The 22,399-nt window shown below is 41.1% G+C and overlaps 1 protein-coding gene across 2 annotated transcripts in view; it reads right to left on the reverse strand.

Annotated features, from left to right (window-relative positions):
• The window catches only part of auh (AU RNA binding protein/enoyl-CoA hydratase), a 342,490-nt gene that overhangs the window by 288,405 nt on the left and 31,686 nt on the right, over positions 1–22,399 (reverse strand). For both annotated transcript variants that reach the window (XM_072586802.1, XM_072586790.1), the window contains exons 2-3: positions 7,269–7,336; positions 1,656–1,743 (exon numbers count right to left, since the gene is read on the reverse strand). In XM_072586802.1, coding sequence (XP_072442903.1) covers positions 1,656–1,743; positions 7,269–7,336 — 156 coding nt within the window. The remainder of the gene's footprint in view (positions 1–1,655; positions 1,744–7,268; positions 7,337–22,399) is intronic.

Raw genomic sequence — 22,399 nt, forward strand, 5'->3', positions numbered from 1 at the left:
GCTCCATTTCCTTGCCCTTTTCCCAGTGATGCCATGTTATCCTAAAAGTACTTTTAAGCAGTACCAAATTTTGTTCAGATGTTTTTCTTTGATGTTCCTGATTTCTAACTTTTTTTTTATTATGCTCCAGAGCCTCAAACCTCGAGTCCTTTTACCTAGGGGACTCTAACTCCTTTCTCACTTTACTACTCACGGGAAGTTGAACCAGTTTTCTTATTCTATATAGCCAGAGATTTGAACCCCAATTAAGCCCAGGGGACTCAAGCCCCAATACATAATAGATGTTCTTCACCTCGTTAAACCGCTACCTTTGCCTCCAGCATCTCATTATTTACTCCTAGTTCTTATCTGGTCAAAGTCACACTAGCTGAGCCTTTGTCACGCAACCCTAAACCTATCTCTGTCCCTACCTGCTCATACATTATACACATTCCCTCAAGTACAGAATTCTTTGAAATTTGCGTCACAGGTGGATAGGGTGGTTAAGAAGGCATTTTGCACACTTGATTTCATTGCTCACACTTTTGAGGAGAGGAGTTGGGGTGTCACGTTGAGGTTGTATAGGATGTTGGTGAGGCCTTTTCTGGAGTACTGTGTGCAGTTTTGGTTGTCCTGTTATTGGAAAATATTAAACTGGACAGCGTTCAGAAAAGATTTACCAGGATGTTGACGGAATGAAGGGTTTGGGTTACAAAATCATGAGGGCCATAGATAAGGTGAATAGCAAAGATCTTTGCTGTTTTGGTGGGGGGCGGGGAATCAGAACCTGGAGCCATATTTTTAAAAGTGAGCCGAGAAAGATTTAAAAATGACATGAGGGACAACAGAAAATGGTTTGTATGTGGAATAAACTGCCAGAAGAAGTGGTGAATGCAGGTATAGTTGAATATTTAAAAGACATTTCGATAAGTATTTGAACAGGAATGGTTTGGAGGGATATGGGCCAAATGCAGGCAGGTAGGACTAGTTTAGTTTAGGAACATGGTCAACTTGGACTAGTTGAACAGAAAGCTCTGTTTCTATGCTGAATGACTCAAAACCTTAATAGATGCTGGCCAGGTTAAAAGTCCAGCAAGTCATTGGCTTGCCTCTGTCTCACTTTCAGACCTGACATTAGGATGAACTGTCTGATAGGAAATAAGCATTCTAATTTGCCAGCATTGTTAAGATGGAGACAGAATCACGACATTGGGAAAATTCCCGACTCCCAAATCCTGTCTTCATGATCCTGGTCCGTGTCCAGCATACTTAAAACAATTTTGGAAATCAGTTCCATCAGCTTATTTGGAACTTTCAAATTTAACTTAACAACTTCATGGTTTAGATTTGTTCAGATTTTTAACATCTTAAAATTCACAAACACAAAGTGCACCCAACAGCAGAATTGATATCATAAAACATTCTTAATCTTAAAAATACACTTAAAAATCAAATCAAATGTTCCAAGATAGAAATAATGTTCATGTTATCTCATAGCAGATAGCACTTTTGAATACTGCTGAATAAACTGCATTGTTGTTTTGACTAGACAATTAGGTTTTCTCCCACCTCTCAAAAACACTAAATTTGAAAATTTTAGGGGTCAGAACAAACATTAGTTCTACTCTGAAAATATTATATTTAAAGATACATGAAAATCAAAACCAATCACCAACCTGCACAAAATATTCCTGGTACCTCACTGCGCAGTACAACCGTTCGAACATTTTTATCACATCTAATTTCATTTATAGCTTTCGACATCTAAACAAAAGAAAATGTTAAAATTCACATAAAAAATTTCCTCATCACAAAATTAAAAGTAAAATTTTTAATCGCTTAGAAAGAGTTATCAGCCAGCCAGTTCAGGTGCTTACATAAAATACATTGGCAATCTTCCAGCACTTAGAATCACTGAATCCCTACAGTGTGGAAACAGGTTGTTTCATCCAATAAGTCCACACTGACCCTCTGAAGAGTAACACTCCGAAGAGTAAACCACACAGACCCATTCCCCTACCCCATTACTCTACATTTACTCCTGACTAATGCACCTAACCTACACATCCATGAACACTATAGGCAATTTAGCATGGCCAATCCTCCTAACCCGCACATCTTTGGATTGGGGGAGGTAACTGGAGCACCCGAAGGAAACCCACACAGACATGGAGAGAACATACAAATTCCACACTGCCTGAGGCTGGAGTCGAACCTGGGTCCCTGGCGCAGTGAGGCAGCAGTGCTTACCACAGAGTCACTGGGCCACTCATTCTATTCCTTTCTACCTTGAGTACTTTACTAGTTTCACCTTTAAGTATCTGCACTTAAATGTCTCAACATGTGGCAGCAAGTTGGTGGGCAGCACGGTGGCACAGTGGTTAGCACTGCTGCCTCACAGTGCCAGAGACCCGGGTTCAATTCCCACCTCAGGCGACTGACTGTGTGGAGCTTACACGTTCTCCCAGTGTCTGTGTGGGTTTCCTCCGGGTGCTCCGGTTTCCTCCTACAGTCCAAAGATGTGCAGGTCAGGTGAATTGGCCATGCTAAGTTGCCTGTAGTGTTAGGTAAGGGGTAAATGTAGGGGTATGGGTGGGTTGCGCTTCGGCGGGGCAGTGTGGACTTGTTGGGCCGAAGGGCCTGTTTCCAAACTGTAAGTAATCTAATCTAATCAAAAAAAAAGTTTCACATTAAACATCCTTTGCGCAAAGAGGTTTCTCCTGAATTTTTCACTAAGTGCAGGTTAAGAGAGGTCTGAGTGACATGGGTAATGGCAATACTTGTTGCAGAATCATGTGAGAATTCTAAATGTTAGAAGTACCTTGCTCCATTTTTTGTGCTTTTGACAAGCAGCAAGGAGAGTTTTTCACCAGACGTTGGCAATTAAGAGCGATTATTGCTTGCTATACAACCAAAATCAACTGATTAATATTCAGTTTCCTATCTTACCAAATACACCAAACAAGCTGGACATCAAGAAATACAACAAAGGACTCCAGAGGCTGGAGATATGAAACAAAAACAGAAATTGATGGGGAACCCCAGTAGGCCTGGCAGTATCTGTGGGAGAAAGCAAAGTTAATGTTTTGAGCCCAGTGACTCTTCATCAGAACTGTCAAACTTGAAACATTAACTCTGCTTTCTCTTTCCAGATGTTATCAAACCTGTTGACTTTCTCCAGCAATTTCTGTTTTTGCTTTAGACATTGAGAAATCTTGACAGAAACCAGAGCAGGGACCTGACAACTTCAGCTTGCCGAAAGACCTCCAATTTAGGCACTAAGCATCAGCTTTGGGATACTCCATGGATACCGACTACATGCATTCAATGTTAACCATTGGCATTTGATAAGCATCAGCATCCAAGGACCCTCATGGCACATCTCTGATCCACTAACAGGACGCACTTCTGCACCTCAAGGCTGCACCTCAGTCTGCAATAGCAACTGTCATTGCAATGCTGCAGCAAGGGCACGGTGTATTCAGGAACATACACCCAGCTCATGGACTGGACTAGGCTGCATCTCAGAGCTCTTCACTTCCTGTCATAGTGCTCACTCATTCGGAGCTTGCCTGCATGCTCAGGCATCTCTGCCTCACATGTCTTTGTGTCAACACTAAACAGCAAATTAAAATGGAAATGAAAGAGCCTGATAGCTCTGGCTGAGGGGACAATGTGCACAAAGGCAGGAAGCTCGTCATGGTTGTCAGCAGCTCTCAGTAAAATCAAAGGGATAGTTTTCACTCAGGAGGTCCTGTTCCAAGCACAGCATCCAATACAACTCCAAGTGCTTGGATAAACTAAGTCAGTCATTTGGGTTGGTCAGAGTTAGGATGCTTTCCACGTAAAGGGTGAGAAACAGAATGTTGGAGAAGCTACCTCAGATCGTGACTCTTTCTGTTCTATTGACGGCTGTTCTCCTTTGGAATATTACTTTTTGCACAGGTGAGGTGGTCTCCCGAGCAAGTCAGTAAGCAGTGCACAAGGCACACAATATTACCGTTATTGAGGGCTCTGGGTGGGTGGGAGTGAGTGGTTTAGATGTTGCAAGTATCAATGGGAGTGGTAGAGCATGAACCTTGCTAGATGTTGGGAATAAAAGCACAGAAAATGTGAGTGTGAGGTATCAGGAAGTAGTTACCCTGACCTGAGTGAAAAATAATAGAGAAAATATTTGAGAAATATAATATAAAGCTGGGCATTCATCCTGACAGCTGAGACTTCTCGAACTCAGGTGGTAACCGTGAAGCAGCTGGCATGGTCTAGTGCTATGGACCTCATTGCTGGTACTAGGAAAACAGAAAGCCCCACCTCTACACTGCCCCATCCATCATGACCTGCAGCTACTTGCCCACAAAGCAAGGAGCCAATCTCCCTGTCCACCATGTGTGGGTCAAATGTGCAGCTCCAGACTGACAGTATTTGTCTGGTTGCACAACAGATGGATAAGGGTAAAGCGGTTGATGTGGTGTACATGGATTTCAGTAAGGCATTTGATAAGTAGGCCATTGCACAAAATACCAAGGCATGGGATCAAAGGTGATTTAGCCATTTGGATCAGAAATTGACTTGTTGAAACAAGACAGAGGGTGATGGTTGATGGGAAATGTTCATCCTGGAGTTCAGTTACTAGTGATGTACTGCAAAGATCTGTTTTGAGGTCATTGCTGTTTGCCATTTTTATAAATAACCTGGATGAGGGCGCAGAAGGATGGGTTAGTAAATTTGTGGATGAGTGGAGTTGTGGACAGTGCTAAAGGATGTTGCAGGTTACAGAGGTACATAGATAAGCTGCAGAGCCAGACTGAGAGGTGTCAAATGAAGTTTAATGCGGACATGTGTGAGCCATCACCATCCAAAGAAAAAGGCTCTCATTGTCCACCCTATCTAACCCTCTGATTATTGTTATATGTCTCAATTAACTCACCCAATCTCCTTCTCTCTAATGAAAACAGCCTCAAGTCCCCCAGCCTTTCCTCATAACCTCATAAGACCTTCCCTCCATACCAGGCAACATCCTAGTAAATCTCCTTTGAACCCTTTCCAAAGCTTCCACAGCTTTCCTATAATGCTGTGACCAGAACTGTGACCAGCATGGCTTGGAGTATTGCATGCAGTTGGAAGGAGCAACAGGAATAAGAATACTGGGTTAATGGTAAGATTCTTGGCACTGTAGATAAGCAGAGAGATGTCTATGTACATAGATCACTAAAAGTTGGCAAACAGGTTAATATAGAGTTGTTTAGAAGGCATGTGGTGTGTTAGCTTTTATTGGTAGAGGGATTTAGTTTCAGAGCCACGAGCTCATGTTGCAGCTGTACAAACTCTGGTGTGGCCATGCTTAGAGTATTGCGTGCAGTTCTGGTCACAGCATTATAGGAAGGATGTGGAAGCTTTGCGAAGGGTTTAAAGGAGATTTACTAGGATGTTGCCTGGTACGGAGGGAAGGTCTTATGAGGAAAGGCTGAGGGACTTGAGGCTATTTTCATTAGAAAGGAGATTGAGGTGACTTAATTGAGACATATAAAGATAATCAAAGGATTAGATAGGGTGGACAGTGAGAGCTTTTTTCCTTGGATGGGGATGGCTAGCACGAGGGACATAGCTTTAAATTGAGAAGTGATAGATATAGGACAGATGTCAAAGGTAGTTTGTTTACTCAGAGAGCAGTAGGGGTGTGGAATGCCCTACCTGCAAGAGTAGTAGACTCGCCAACTATAAGGGCATTTAAATGGTCATTGGATAAACATATGGATGGTAATGGAATAGTCTAAGTTAGATGGGCTTCAGATTGCTTCCACAGGTTGGCACAACATCGAGGGCCGAAGGGCCTGTACTGGGCTGTAATGTTCTCTGTTATCTATGCCACGGCTGAAGGAAAAAGTGGGCAGACATAGGCTCACATAGATGAATAGGGTAGGGACCTAGGGAGATGCAAAGTTTAGAGTAAGGGCCATCAGGAAGGGGATCCAATGTTCAGGGCCTCACCAACGCATAAGAGATGGAGGCTGTAAACACTGCCCAAAGTGAGCACCCTCATCACCTTCTCAAAACAATGCAATGGTAAAAAATGCTCAAGTGCCTTGATTTGTAAGGGAAAGCATGCAGGACCCATTAAAGCAAGGCCCTTTTGTCGGCAGGAAGATTACTCACAGTTCCATGTACTGTACATGAAATAGGCAACCCAGTACATTGGCTCTCAAATTTCCATATCCCAGGTATTGCTAACCACTTCATTCAACACCGTTAAAAATCACACAACACCAGGTTATAGTCCAACAGGTTTAATTGGAAGCACACTAGCTTTCGGAGCGAAGCTCCTTCATCAGGTGATTGTCCACCACTTTGTACACCCCAGTCCAACACTGGCATCTCCGAATCATTCAACACCAACATTTTTGCACACAGGCAAGGAAAAGATTAAGATTCATTGACCAGCAGAATCCAGGTCTATACATATGCCTTATTCAACTTGCTTCCACATATAGCAGCAGACTCTCAACACAGACAGTGATATTCCATTACCATCCATATGTTTATCCAATGACCATTTAAATGCCCTTATAGTTGGCGAGTCAACTACTCTTGCAGGTAGGGCATTCCACACCCCTACTACTCTGAGTAAACAAACTACTTTTGACATCTGTCCTATATCTATCACTTCTCAATTTAAAGCTATGGTTTATTCTGTATGGACATCATGCTCAGCATCATCGTGCCATAGACTTTTGGGGCTAGACAGATACTCAAACAAACAGATTAACGTTTAGGAAAAGTGCAACTTCATATGGAGTACAACATTACCCATGCTACTAATGTGCCCTCAGAAAGCTTTTTCCTTTCCAAAGACAAACCCCAAGAGGGAGAAATTGGTGCCACAATTCTCCAAAAGGGGCCTCGAGGTCCTGGTGTATTGGATGCGCCAGTAGTAGTTAATGAGGCAAATTTGCCAAGATGCAGCAAGAGATTTTGTTAAGCCATGTGAAGAGAAACTCTCGATAAAACTGACAATCTAAAAAATGTAAGATTCAGCCCAATATTTTCAGTTTCCAGATTTATTTCTACAATATTTTACAGTGAAGACACATCATCTTTCTTACCACCAATTTTGAGCTTACCCGTGTATAGTCCCTCAGACTTGTCCTCTCTTTTTAGATACAGAAATAACATAGGTGCCCTTTCAATTCAATGGCATTACACAACTTTCTAATAAATTTATATAAATGTATAATTGTTCATCTAATATAATCAACAATAAGTTATAGATTTGTGTGAATGGTTCTGCTTACCATTTCCACAAGATTTTTGCTGATTGCATTTTTGGACTGTGGTCTGTTTATTCCAAATACAACAATTCCTGTTAAAATGAACACAATTGAAAAGTTAAACAACAAATTCTAAGTTACAGACATTTGAACAAAAATTATATAAAATAAAGCCTAAGGATAATTAAAAGAATGGTGGGGCAATTAAGGACAAAAATGGAAATATAATGGTTAAGCAGTCTGATGTACTTTTCACCTATTTTCATGGAGGTTGAGAATGAAATTAGTGTCACAACATAAGAGGAGAAGGTAGAGATATGGGCTAGAATAAAAACAGTTAGAATAAAAGGTGTTATGTAACTTCGTATAAAGCAAGATTACTAAATAATCCAGTCCAGATCATGACAGAGGCCTAGAGAATTGAAAACACTACACTATTGTAAAAGGAGAGAGTTATTTTTAAGACAGAAGTAGGTAGCTTTGCAGGTTGGTTATCAGTAGTAGATTGGAATGTGGAACTCAACACACTAAGATCATAGTTGATATGTCTGAAGGGCAAAGCAGGTTAGAAGACCAAATGGATTACTTGTGTTGTTCATTCATATATTTGTTTGTAGAGGAATAATTTAGAAAACAGAGGCCAACATAACACCAATGGAGCGGAAATCACTAGTGACCACAGTCAAGTACAAATCTAATTCCCACTCAAAGAAGAACAGACTAATAAGGAGCAATCAGTATTTGAAGAACTGTTTAACTTTTTTGATAAAGTTACAGAGAGGGTTAATGCAAGTAGACAAGATGTTGTGCATTAGCAAGGCATTTGATAAAATAAAAAATAACTGACTTATCTGGAAAATGGGAACACATACATACAGGTGATTAAAGGGACAACAATAGCGTGGGGACATAATTGGCTATGGGATGAAAAAACAAAGTAGTGGTGAATGGATATTTTCTAGACTGGACACTGGTGTCATATATAAGTTACGACCACTGATTTCCTTGTTTCGTGCAAGTTACTTGGACATGGATGTAAGAAGTTCAATGTTAAAATTTATTGATTATATAAAACTTTGTAAACGTAGTAAATAATGAGTAAGGTGGTGGCACGGTTCAGGAGGATAGAGATACTCTTTTGGTGAAACATGGACAGACATTAAAATCAAAATGTTATTATTTTGAGGACATGTAAGAGTATAGGGATCTACAGATACAAGTGCACAAATCCTTCAATGTGTGATAGGTCATTTTGATAAGGAAATTAAGAAAATATATGGGATTTATGGTTTTGTAAATAGAAATATTGACAAAAAACAAGGAAATCATTTAAACCTTTACAAATTACTGATTAAACCTCAGCTGGTGTGTTGTATACAATTTAGGGGATCACGTTTTAGGAAGGTTGTCAATGTTTTGGAAAGGATAGAAAAGAGATTTTCAGAGAAAATGAACTTCAAGTATATGGAAGAATTGGATATAATAGACTTGCTGTCCTTAGAGAAGACATGATTATGGGGTTACACAACAAATGTATTCAAAATCATTAGGTGTTCTATCAAACAAGTAGGGAGAAATTGATTATTCTAGCAAAGAGCTTGAAAAATAGAGGTCATGGATTTAAATTTGCAAAACAACTAAATAACATATCAAGATGCATTGCTTTCTCTCTACACAAAGGGGTTGTTAAAGTCTGGAACATACTACCTGATAGAGTGATGAACTCAGAAAGTAAAGATTCTTTCAAACAGAAATTGGTCAAGTATTTTACAGGAATTTGAAATACAGGTCTAAACTCTTTGAAAGAGTTGTCACAGACACATCAACCAAATGGTTTTGTGTTGTAAGCTTCTATGATTATACTTGCCGTTATAGAAGTGAATTTTGAACTCTATCTTTGCCAGTTTGCATTCTGAATATTAAAAATAACCTGCAACTAATATACTACACAAAGGTCAGTATTCTTATCACAAGTAGTAAATTAGCTGTCAATAGTATGATGGATTTGGAAAGACTGTGGATATTGAAGAATTTGTCGAATTAGTCATGGTTTAAAATGTTTCAATAGCATTTTAAAATGTTTTAATCTTAACATAGCAAAATATAAATCTAATGAACAAGTTAATGCTGTACTGAGTGCCTTGACCATACAATGTGGTTGACTTTCCCCGATTTTCCAACTGACACATCTCAATAATATTCATATCTTTATTTGAAATAAGTTAGTGATTCATAACCAGCAGTTTACAAGCAAATAGTTATCTCATGACATCAAAACTATACCAATCATTTACCCTAGATTCGTGGATTATGCAGTTCATGTACCACTCTTCTGTTTACTTTTAGTAAGTTTGAGCCTACTATTTAAACCTAGTCTACCAATTATTAAGCTGATCATTGTACGCTTAAATATTATTAACAAAACAATTGACAATTACATTTTGATAGAAGGCATATGTAATTTTACAAAGTGGTTCTCCACATATGAATAATAAAATCTAGATCTTTATTAAGGATATAAAGCAATATTTGTGATAACATTATCGTTTTTGCACAATGTTTTAAGCAACAAGGATAACAACTGTGGCTATAAAGAGCCGTCAAAAACTCAAAAATATAATATTTAGATTTCCAGCTTTCACAGTATTGTTTTTATTCTTAAATATAAATAAAACATTATAGTAGAATCATTCACAAGAGAATGATTCACAAGAGAACAGATCCACATATTTTAGTTTTATTACTTTAAGCCAAAATGTCTGATGCTCTTGCAACAATAGAAATCCATTCAAGTAAAAACATGAATTATTTCTATTTATTGCGTCCATCAAGTGTTTCAGTGAATTATTTTTAGAAGGAACTGGATGAACACCAATGTCCTGGATGGGATATTTGCTAGAGCACTTCAGAAGGGTTTAAATTAGTTTGGCAGGGGGATGGGAACTAGATCTACAGATCAGAGGAGAGGATCGTTGTTGAATGGGCAGAAATAGAATGTAGAGACTCTGTCAGGAAGGATACATAGTTGATGGGGCAAAGGGATGGGTTAAAGTGTGTCTGTTTCAATGCAAGGAGTGCCAGGAATAATAGTGATGAACTTAGGGCGTTGATCAGTACTTGGAACTACAATGTTGTGGTCATAACAGAGATGTGGATTTCACAGGGGCAGGAATGGTAGCTGGATGTTCCAGGGTTTTGATCTTTTCAAAAGAACCAGGAGGGGAGTAAAAGAGGAGGGGACTAGCATTGTTAATTACAGAATACATCACAGCTGCAGAAAAAGAGGATTTGTCTACTGAGTCAGTATGGGTGGCAGTCAGTAACAGGAAAGGGGCAGTCACTTTATTGGGTATTTTTTTATAGATCCCCCCAATAGCAGCAGAGAGATGGAAGAACAGATAGAACAGCAGATCGTGGAAAGGTGCAGAAGTAACAGTTGTTGTTATGGATGAAGTTGAATTGATTTGATTAGATTCCCTAAAGTATGGAAACAGGCTATTTGGCCCAACAAGTCCACACTGACTCTCCAAAGACCCTACCCTATATTTACCCTTAACTAATGCACCTAACACTATGGGCAATTTAATATAGCCATTCACCTCACCTGCACGTCTTTGGATTATGGGAGGGGACCGGAATACCCGGAGGAAACCCACGCAGGCACAGGGAAAATGTGCAAACTCCACACAGTCAGTCGCCCAAGGGTCCCTGGAGCTGTGAGGCAGCAGTGCTAACCACTGAGTCGTCTGCCACCCGCTGATTGGAACCTCCTTAATATAGATGGTCTGGATGGAGCGGATTTTGTCAGGCATGTCCAGGAAAGATCAATGTGTAGATAGGCCAACTTGGGGAGACCAGATTAGATTTGGTGCTGGGCAACGAACCAGGCCAGGTTTCAGATCTCTCGGTGGGACAGAATGTCTGTGATAGTGACCACAACTGCCTCACCTTTACTATTGCCAGGGAGAGGAATAGGAACAGACAACATGGGAAGGTATTTAATTGGGGGAGGGGAAATTATACTGCTATTAGATAGGAGCTATGGAGTATAAATCGGGAACAATTGCTCTACAGGAAATGCACAACAGAACTGTGGAGGCTGTTTAAGAAGCACTTGTTGCAAGTCTTGGATAACCATGTCCAACTGAGACAGGCAAGGAATAGTCAGGTGAAAAAGCCTTGGATGGCAAGAGAAGAGGAACTTCTCGTCAAGAAGGAGAAAGCAAGATCTAGCACAACTTTAGAGGATTACAAGTTAGCAAGGAAAGAGCTCCAAAAAAGAAGTGAGGAGAGCTAGGATAGGACGTAGAAAAGCCTTGGTGGGAAGGATTAGTGAAAATCCAAAGTCATTCTACATTAATGTGAGGAATAAAAGAATGATCAGAGAGAGGGTAGGGCTGATCAGGAATAATGGAGCGAACTTGTGCCTGGAGTCTGAAGAGTAGGGGAGGCACTAGATGAGTTTTTTGCTTCAGTATTCACAAGACAGAGGGATCTTGTTGACAGTGAGAACACCATGGAACAGGTTAATAGGCTTGAATAGATTGATAGTAATAAAGCGGATGTGCTGTAAATTCTGGGAAGCATCAAGATAGCTAGGTCCCCAGGGCCGGACCAGGTTACTGTGGGAAGTAAGGAACAAGATTGCTGCGCCTCTAACGATGAACTTCACATCCTCTCTCTCCACGGGAGTAGTACTGGATGATTGGAGAGAGATGAATGTTAGTCCTCTGTTCAATAAAGGGAATAGGGAAATCCCTGGGAATTACAGACCAGTCAGTCTTAAGTCTGTGGTAAGCAAGGTACTGGAAAGGATTCTGAGAGATAGAAGTTATAACTATTTGGAAAAGCATAGTTTGATTAAAGATAGTCAGCATGGCAGATAGTGTCAAGGACTGTTGCAGGCTACAACAAAACATTGACAGGATGCAGAGCTGTGCTGAGAAGTGGCAGATGGAGTTCAACCAGGATAAATGCGAAGTGATTCATTTTGTAAAGTCAAATTTGAATGTTGACTACAGGGTTAAAGACAGGATTCTTGGCAGTGTGTAGGAATAGCAAGATCTTGGGGACCATCTACATAGATCTCTCAAGGTTGCCACACAAGTTGATAGTCAAGAGTGTGGTGCTGGAAAAGCACAGCAGGTCAGGCAGCATCCGAGGAACAGGAGAATCGACATTTTGGGCATAAGCCCTTCATCAGGAATGAAGCTTGTGGGTCAGGGGTGGCTGAGAGATAAATGGGAAGGGGGTGTGGAGGTGTGGGGGAGGGGAGTCAACTGAGAGGGCGATAGATAGATGAAGGAGGGGGTGAAGGTAATAGGTCAGAGAGGAGGATGGATCGGATAGATGGGAAAGACAATGGACAGGTCAAGAGGGCGGTTCAGAGTTGGAGGCTTGTGAGTGGGTTGGGGGGGGCAGAATGAGGAAACTGGTGAAATCCACATTAATCCCATGTGGTTGCAGGGTCCCAAGGCATAAGATAAAGCTTTCTTCCTCCAGGCATTGGGTGGTTAGGGTTTGGCAATGGAGGAATCCCAGGACCTGCATGACCTTGGTGGAGGGGGAGGGGGAGTTAAAGTGTTCAGCCACGGGGCAGTGGGGTTAGTTGGTGCAGGTGTCCCAGAGATGTTCTCTGAAACGATCCGCAAATTAGCTTCCTGTCTCCCCAATGTAGAGGAGACCACATCGGATGCAACAGTAGATGACATTTGTAGAGGTACAAGTAAATTTCTGTCAGATGTGGGAAGATCCTTGGGGGTCATGGACAGAGGTAAGGGGAGCGGTGTGGGTACAGGTTTTGCACTTCCTGCAGTGGCAGGGGAAGGTGCCAGGAGTTGGGCGGGGCTGGTTGGGGCTTGGATCTAACAAGGAATCCCTGAGGGGGAAAAAAATGCCCCATCTTCTGCCTTGGGACACTGCAAATACATGGGATTAATGCAGCTTTCACCAGCATCCTCATTTCCCCTCCCCCCCCCACCTTATCCCAGTCCCAAGCCTCCAACTCAGCACCATCCTCTTGACCTGTCCATTGTCTTTCCCATCTATCCGCTCCACACTATCACCTTTCCCTCACTTTCATCTACCTTTTGCAGTCTCAGCTACCTTCCACCCAGCCATACCCCCACTACCATTTATCTCTCAGCCCCGGCCCATAGACCTCACTCCTGATGAATGACTTTTGCCTTAAAAGTCGATTCTCCTGTTCCTTGGATGCTGCCTGGCCTGCTGTGCTTTTCCAGCACTACACTCTCGACTCTGATTTCCAACATCTACAGTCCTCAATTTTACCCAAGTTGATAGGGTTGTTAAGGCGGCCTGTGGTGTTTTGGCTTTCATAAACAGGGGGATTGAGTTCAAGAGCAATGAGGTTTTGCTGCAGCTCTATAAAACCCTGGTTAAACCACACTTGGAGTATTGTGTCCAGTTCTGGTCACCTCAATGTTAAAAGATTAAATGTGAATAGCTCTCTGGACATTAATGTAATATTAAAGAATCAGACTGCAACGGTGAACATTCTGAATGTGAGTGGGGGCAACATTTGGTCTCAGATAGCTTAAAGGAATGTGGATAACTATCCATTGTCATTCACACTTCATTTAGACAGTCGTTTGCTACTGCTCCCCCTACTATTATCAAATTAAACTATCATTCAATCTCTTCCATTCAGAAATGCTTTCTAGCCATCCCCTGAAGCTAGATATGTCACACCTGCATTGTCTTGGTGAATCACTGCATCAGGAAATCATCTGCATAATTATTCCCCAGGATTAGGATGTTAGCATTTGCATTATCTCAGAGGATGATCTCATCCTACCATTGTACCTGGGGTAACATGTGACTGTGAGTTGTTTTGAGTAGTATGTGACTATAGGGGAGTGGCTAGTGTATCTGTAAGACTGGCCAACTGACCTGTATAAAGGGGATGTGTTATCTTTGTTTGGGACCTCTTTTGACTCAACTTCACATGCTTGCAAAGAGGGTCACCAAGCTTGTACAAGCTTTAATAAACTTTAACCATCTGCAGAAGTCGGTGTGCCCAAATGTGCGAAACCTCGGGAAAAGAACCTTACATACGGTGGCAGCGGTGGGTGTCCAACCTACATGGAGCTTCCGGATGGACTGAATAAGTGATTGTCCAAGTGCTGATTACGTGTTGAGGTAACGTGCACACCAAGTTGCTTTGTGCCAAACTGGGTTTTAAAAGGGTTAGAGTCCTCTAGAGTTTGAGGCTCTGAAAAAAAGGTTAGAAATCAGGAATTTCAAAGAAAAATACTAAAACCAAACTTGGTACTTAAAAGTTAGCGCCTTTATACCCTACACCTTCCCTCAGAAGTACTTTTAGGACAAAATGGTGTCACCAGGAAAAGGGGAGAAAATGAAGCCAATCTGCTCGGATCTCAACAGTAAAGTGCATTGACTGCTGGGGAAGCTTTATCCAAGTTTTTGTTGTGGTAATCAGTTTTTGGGCTGTGGACTCTACTCTGAGAGTCCTTCTTCTGGGGGAGTGGCTTGGACTGCAGCAGCCTGCCATCCACTGTGAGGCTTTTCCCTTTTTGTGGGTGTGATTTCGTCTTGAGGGTACGGCTGGTCTTTTGTTCCTTCGCGGCCTTGTTCAGTGGTGGGGTGGCATTCCTCCGTCCTGTTTCCACCAAGATGAGGATGTTTTAGTGATCGTTTTGTGTGCGCGCACCAGGCACTGTGGGGTTCGCAGAGCTTTGGGAATCTTGGACAAATGCTTGTGTTTTTTTTTGTGTGCCATGGTGGTTGACTGGGAGACTGTGGACGTGATTTATTTTTGTCTGACTTTGGTGCGGATCTTTTGGGACCACCGCCCTCCATCTTTTTGACTCCTCGTTTTCCATTTTATGGATCATCACTGGGTGAATTGAGGGGAGTCTCAAATGTGCGTGTTTTCCGCCGTATTAAAATGAGAAGAATTCTGATCAGCAGCTCTTCAAAAGAAAACAAGAAACACTGAAATTTAAAGCTGTACTGTTACTTGGGTCCAGGGGGAGGTTTCAATGTAAATTGTGCCATGCTGAGAGTGTTTCATATTTAAATATTTTGGTTTGTTAAAATATTGGTTCAGAAAATCCTTTTAAGTAACTGTTTTGCCTAATTTGAATCAGGATCACAATTCAGTGCATTTTGTGGGCTATGTAATAGGGCAGATTTTGTTTTTATATTAATATCATACAACATTAGGTCTTTTTTTAAAAAAATAATCAACCTTGTAACCTTGAAACAATTTGATTAAGCCCCTGATTTGTTTGAAATTCTACCATGCCTCTTTCAAAACACAACTGTGTCAGTGGTCATGCTTTAGCCAAATGAGTGTATTGTATTATAATATCTTTGTTACTGTGTTTTTAATGCAGAGTGTTCATAAAAAGCGTGCATTTTAAGTGTGATGCTTTGTTAAGATTTTAGAGAATATTAGAACTTGAAGCTGAGCTGTTTAAGTTCTGTTAATTACTGTTAAGACTTCATTGGCCCCTTTCATATTGCAAATTCAAAGAATGTTGATCTCTAGCAAAGTTGCCACTGTAATTCCAACTTTTATTTGGGAAGTTTCATTTGGAAAACATTAAAATATGCTCTGCATTTGTTTCCCACAAACATTTGGCATTTAAATGCATGCTGAAATTGCCTCTTAAATGGCCAGAACATTAGAAACATTTTGTTGTTTTCTTGCTGTTTCAGATTTTGCAAAGACATTTCCTGACAGTTTTCACATTAACCAAGGAAAATAATTTTTGAATAACCTAAATGGGATCAACCAGAGGGTTTGATTTTAGTACTACTGATTTTTGTTTATAGTTGACTGAATTGTTTAGGCAGTACAATTTAGAAGTTTATGCATAGTACAAAACTTGATAATCTTATAAATAGTGACCAGCGGAACAGACTTCAAGATGACTGAGAATGTTGAAATAGGCAGACAAAATTTACTGTAATTAAGTGTGACTGTCTTCACACTGATAGCCGCCTTGGCAAGGAAGGAATAAGAGAGGAAATGTGAAGATACTTTCAGCAGCTAACATCATCTCTAGCGTTTCTCCATTTACAGGTAAAGCACTCCTTTGGACCACCACCCACCCCTCCACAGCCTGATCTAACAGATTCAATCAGCTCCCCCGTCCTGAGCACAAAAAGTGAAGTGAACAACAGTGAAGAAGGTCAGTACACTTTTTGTCAGTGGCCTTCCTATGGACATTAAACCCATGAGCTTTACCTTCTCTTTCAATCATTTAAGGGATGTGAAGGTTCACTGATCAAGCTAACATCGAAACGGACTTTGATGTTACAGGCTTTGTTACATTCGACAGCAGAGCGGGAGCAGAAGCAGCAAAGTGTTCACCGAACCTGCTGCTGCAGCTGCTGCAATTCAAGCTCAGGTGTGCTGGCATCCTCCAGCGGAAGGATGGAAGTCTCATCAGTTTTGTTAAGTATTTAACTGCCCTTATCCAAGAATTCAGATTTCTCCATGGAGTGCAAGGACAGGCCGAATTTTGTTTTCGGGTTGGACTTTACTGAAGGAGACTTTGGATAACTGACTAGTTTCCTCTCTATTGCAAATTCAAAGCATGTTGATCTCTATCAAGTTGTCCCTGTAATTCCGACAGTTTTATTTCAGAAGTTTCATTTGGAGAACTTATTTGTACAAGCTTTAATAAACTTTAACTGTTTGCAGAAGTTGGCGTGAGCGAATTGCATCTCATGTGTGAAACCTCAGGAAAAGAACCTAACAGAAGGTGCTTTAGAGAGGTTGCAGAGGAGATTTACCAGGATTCTGCCTGGATTGGAGGGCTTGTCTTATGAAAAGAGGTTGAGTGAGCTCAGGCTTTTCACTCTGCAGAGAAGGAGGAAGAGAGGTGACTTGATAGTGGTGTACAAGGTAATGACAGGCATAGATAGAGTAGGTAGCCAGAGACTTTTCCCCAGAGCAGAAATGGCGGTCATAAGGTATCATAATTTTAAGGTGACTGGAGAAAGGTATGGGGAAATGTCAGAGGTAGGTTCTTTATGCAGAGAGTGGTGGGTGTGTGGAACGCACTGCCAGCAGAAGTAGTAAATTCAGAGACATTAGGGACACTTAAGCGACTGCTGGACAAGCACATGGACAGCAGTAAATTGAGGAGTGTGTAAGTTAGGTTGATCTTAGATAAAATTAATGCTTGGCACAACATCTTGGGCCGAAGGGCCTGTACTATGCTACACTGTTCTATTTCTAAGTTTTAAAGAAATTAAAGTGTTTAATACATTCCCGGTGATTTTGATGGAATACACAGAAGAAATGACAGGTGAAATGTTATGCAACTTACATCTTAGCCTAGATATTTGAAAATATTTTTAAGCATTTTTTTAAAATCAGATAAATTAAGGAAGCGTCTATAATAGTAGCCAATGCCAAATCAGTAGACATATTGCAAAAGATCTAGCAACTTCCTGGCTCCTTGATTCTGAATCAGTTTCAAGAACACAGTCCTTGTTGAGGAAGAATCTAAGAAAGCTTCATAGTCAATCCTAATTTTTCCTACCATAAGAACTGAACAATAACCAGTACTGTAAATGTGCAGCTACTCACCAGCCCACTGCCACTGGTAATTGTTCTCTCAAAAGAAAGAGATGAGAGGGAGGCATTTCTCCAAGCCCTTTCACCACTTTAAACTCTTAACTGCAAAGATTTTGGAAAAGACAGAAACTTCCACCCAAACTATACCTCCACTTAACATGGACATTAATATGGCGCAAAAGCACTCTATGTACACCTAGTGCTAAACAATTCAAGTTCAGTATACTCTTACTGTGGCATTAAGCAAATGAATGACTCTTATCAGCAAAGATAAAGGCAACTACAAGGTAATAACACTGCTACTAAATTTGGCCTGTCCTTAGTGACCAGCCCTACATTGCTAAAAGTTACTTCTAATCAATACATAATTCAGGCTATAGCTCCAGCTGGACAAAGGTGAAAGGTGTCAAAAATAATTTATTTTTAATTTACTCATCCGTTAAGGACATTGCCAACTGGATCAGCATTTGTTGCCCATCCCTCATTGACGCTCAACTGTTCTCTGGGCAATCATATTATTGTTGTCTAGAGTCATATTGTAAGCCAGATTTCTTCTCCAAAAGGACATTAGTGAACCAGAAAGAATTTCTTAAGACAATTGAAAATAAGGTCACCATTAGACTTTTAATTCCAGGATATTTTAATTGGATTCAAGTTCTGCCATGGTGAGATTCAAACCCGTATTCCCAGAAAATTGAGCAATTCTGGATTACTGGTTCAGTGACATTACTACTGCCTCAGCAAAGACACTTTGAACTGCTGTTTCAACCGAAGTAACTTGAATGACATTCAGCTCCTCCCAGAGGCTGGCATCAATGGCATTGCTAAGTTTCATTTTGCTGCGCACACAATTGCGTCATATCTTCAAGAGCCAAATTGAAGACAAACTTGAAGAAGACTGCATCTCACAATGGAAATGCTTAGTGTCAAAGGATACACGCTACTTAACTCATAAATGAAAGCTCATTTATCAGAATGCCATATTGACTGACACGATCAACCTTTTTCAGCAATTACATGACCACAAAACTATAATGAAAACCCTTCCAAAGACCCAATCTAAAATAGCAACTCTTGAATGGTAAGAAGGTTGAAATTCTCCATTTCTTAAAAACAATTTTAAAAAAGATTTGCATTTATAATACAATTTTCTCCATGATCAGATATCTCAAAGCACTTTATAGCCAATTAATTACTTTTGAAGTGTGAACATTATTATAGGAAATGCAAGTTCCATAGAAAACTCCCTTAAGCATCAACAGCCGTAAAATAGGTTTGTTATTCTGATTGAGAAATATATATTGGTCAGGACAATTACATTTCCCTGCTTCAAAATAGGCCCATTGGATTTTTAACATCCATTAGAGCAGGAAAATGTGGCCTTGCTTTAACAGCTCATCCAAATGACAGAACTTCCAACACTGCACTACCGTCTCAATTAGTTGTCAGATTGATTTTTGAGTTCAAGTCCTGGAGTGGGACTGGAGCCTGTAAGCATGAAATTCGGAGAGGAGTGTACTAACACAGCTAAATGAACCAAAACTGACACTTGACTACACGTAGTTCTCCTATCACAAGCATTTATTAAACGTGGTCATAAACTGTGGTGCTGGAAAAGCACAGCTGGTCAGGCAGCATCCAAGGAGCGGGAGAATCAATATTTCGAGCATAAAGCCTTCATCAGGAATCGATTTGAGAATTGCAGACCCTTTTATATAAAGCGAACTCCCCATCGCTGTTATGCAATTCCACCCCCAGTACTAGCTGAACAGCAAAATCCAGCCTCAGGATCCTGTCTGCAAAATGCAAAAACATTTCGCAGATAGGATCCTGAGGACATCTTGAGAAAGACTGGACTTCTACCTAGGCATTACATGGTCAGTTGGCTCATGTGCTTTCTGATGAAGAGCTTTGTGAAACATACAGTGCTGTAGTCAGTGATTTTAGTATTAAAGTATTAAGTTTACTGTATTATTTCATTAATGTATATGGTATTTCCCCCCCCTTACCTACGGGAGTTACTTTCCATGACCTACTGCGGAAACTCAAAACCACGGATAGGAGCAAATCCTTTCATTTCAATAGGAAATTTACCTTCCCAGCATCCTCCTGGTCCCTGGTTCCAGAAGGTTCCCTATAATTGGTTTGTGTTAGAGGAATTGGAACATCATGTTGTGACTATACAGGACATAGATGAGGCCATTTTTGGAGTACTGCGTACAGTTCTGGTCACCCTGCTATAGGAAGGATTGAAATAAATTGGAAAGGATGCAGAAAAGATCTACAAGGATGCTACTGGGACTCAAGGGTTTAAATTATAAGGAGAGGAGGGGACTTCTTCCTTAGAGCATAGCATGTCAAGGTTTATAGAGATTTACAAAAGCATACAGGGCATCAATGTAGACTGATTGGAAAGTTGGAGAAATGGGTGGCACAGTGACACAGTGGTTAGCACTGCTGCCTCACAGCACCAGAGACCCGGGTTCAATTCCCACCTCAGGTAACTGTCTGTGTGGAGTTTGCACATTCTCCACGTTTCCTCCCACAGTCCAAAAAAATGTGCAGGTTAGGTGAATTGGCCACGCTAAATTGCCCATAGTGTTAGGTGAAGGGGTAAATGTAGGGGAATGGGTCTGGGTGGGTTGCTCTTCGGAGGGTCGGTGTTGGACTTGTTGGGCCGAAGGGCCTGTTTCCACACTGTAAGTAGTCTAACCTAAACATGTACAAATTGGATGAATGATCTATTTCCATGCTGTGTGACTCTGATTCTCACATTTTTCCCAGTAAACTGATCATCCTTTGTCCTTTCTTTCTTCAGTGCTCTTCCTGTCCACTTCAATATCAGTATTCCTCACACATCTCCTCAAAAATCCCCACCTTGTAAGCTATCAACCCATCTCCGATCTCAATTTTTCCTCCAAAGTTCTTCAACATGTTCTCATCTCTGAGTCATGGCTATTTTTTTAAACAATTCCAAGTCTGAAACCATCCAAACAGATTTACATCCCGCCACGAGATCAAAACGTCTCCTATGAAAGACAGGATGGCATCTTTTGCAAATGTCACTAAGGAGAATGGTGATGACGTGCTGTTCACTATCATTCTGCAGCCATTGTCACAGTTGACTACATCATCTCCCAAAGCCTCTCCTGTGTCATGCAATTGAATGGCACTGCAATCACCTGGCTCCATTCTTCATTTTCCAGTTTTTTGGTCACTCAAATTGACTCTCTTCCTGCTCTGTATTATGTTTGAAGCCCTCTGCCCCAAAGGGATTCATTCCTTCCAATTTCTATCTGCATGTGTCATAGAACATGGAAGCACAATCTAGGGACAGGCCCTTCAGCCTACCACGTTTGTGCCAACCATGTTGCTATTCTAAATTAACTCCATCTCACTGCAGATTGTCCAGACCCCTCCATTCTCTGCCTGTTCATGTATCTGTCTAAGTGTCTCTTAAACATTGCTATTATCTCTGCTTCTACCACCTCCCCGATAGTGCATTCCAAGCACCTAACATCCTCTGTGTTAAAATAAACTTTCCCCGGATATCTCCTTTAAAAGATTTTCCACTCTCCCTTTAAACCTATGTCCCCAAGCAGTTGACATTTCCACCTTGGGAAAAAGATTCTATTTATCCACCTAATCCTTACCCCTCAAAATTTTACACACTATGAGATCGATCCTCAGCCTCCAATAATCTAAGTTTGTCCAACCTTCTTTATAGAAAATACATGGCAATATCCTAGTAAATCTCTTTTTCACCCTTTCAAAAGCTTCCACATCCGCCTTATAATGTGGCGAGCAGAACGGCAGATAATACTCCAAATGTGATCCGACTTTAAGTTTTATACAACTGCAACATAACTTGCCAACTTTTACACTCAATACTCTGACTGATAATGAAGGCAAGCATGCCATGCACTCCTTTACTACCTTACCCACTTGCGTTGCCACTTTAGGGAGCTATGAATTTGCATCCAAGATCCCTCTGTATATAGAGTCAGAGATGCACAGCATGACAACAAACCCTTTGGTCCAACTCGTTCATGCCAAACAGATATGCTAACCAATCTAGGCCATTTGCCAGCACTTGGCCCATATTCTTCTAAACCCTTCCTATTCATATACCCATCCAGATGCCTTTTAAATGTTGTAATTGTACCAACTTCCACAACTTTCTCTGGCAACTCATTCCAGGCACGCACCACCCGCTGCCTGAAAAGGTTGCCCCTTAGGTTCTTTTCAAATTTTACCCCTCTCACTCTATACCTATGCCTGCTAGTTCTGGACTCCCCAACCCCAGATAAAAGACCTTGTCTATTTTTTCCTATCCATGCCCCTCAAAGAGTCATACAGCATGGAAACAGACACTTCAGTCCAACTCGTCCATGCTGACCAGATATCCCAACACAATCTAGTCCCAACTGCCAGCACCTGGCCTATATCCCTGCAAACCCTTGCTATTCATATGCCCATCCTGTGACTTTTAAATGTTGCAATTCTACAAGCCTCCATCACTTCCTCAGGCAGCTCATTCAATACACGTACCCCACCCCCTCTGCGTGAAAAAGTT

The sequence above is a fragment of the Chiloscyllium punctatum genome, chromosome 2 (genome assembly GCF_047496795.1).
Source record: "Chiloscyllium punctatum isolate Juve2018m chromosome 2, sChiPun1.3, whole genome shotgun sequence".
In the NCBI taxonomy this organism is placed as follows: domain Eukaryota; kingdom Metazoa; phylum Chordata; class Chondrichthyes; order Orectolobiformes; family Hemiscylliidae; genus Chiloscyllium; species Chiloscyllium punctatum.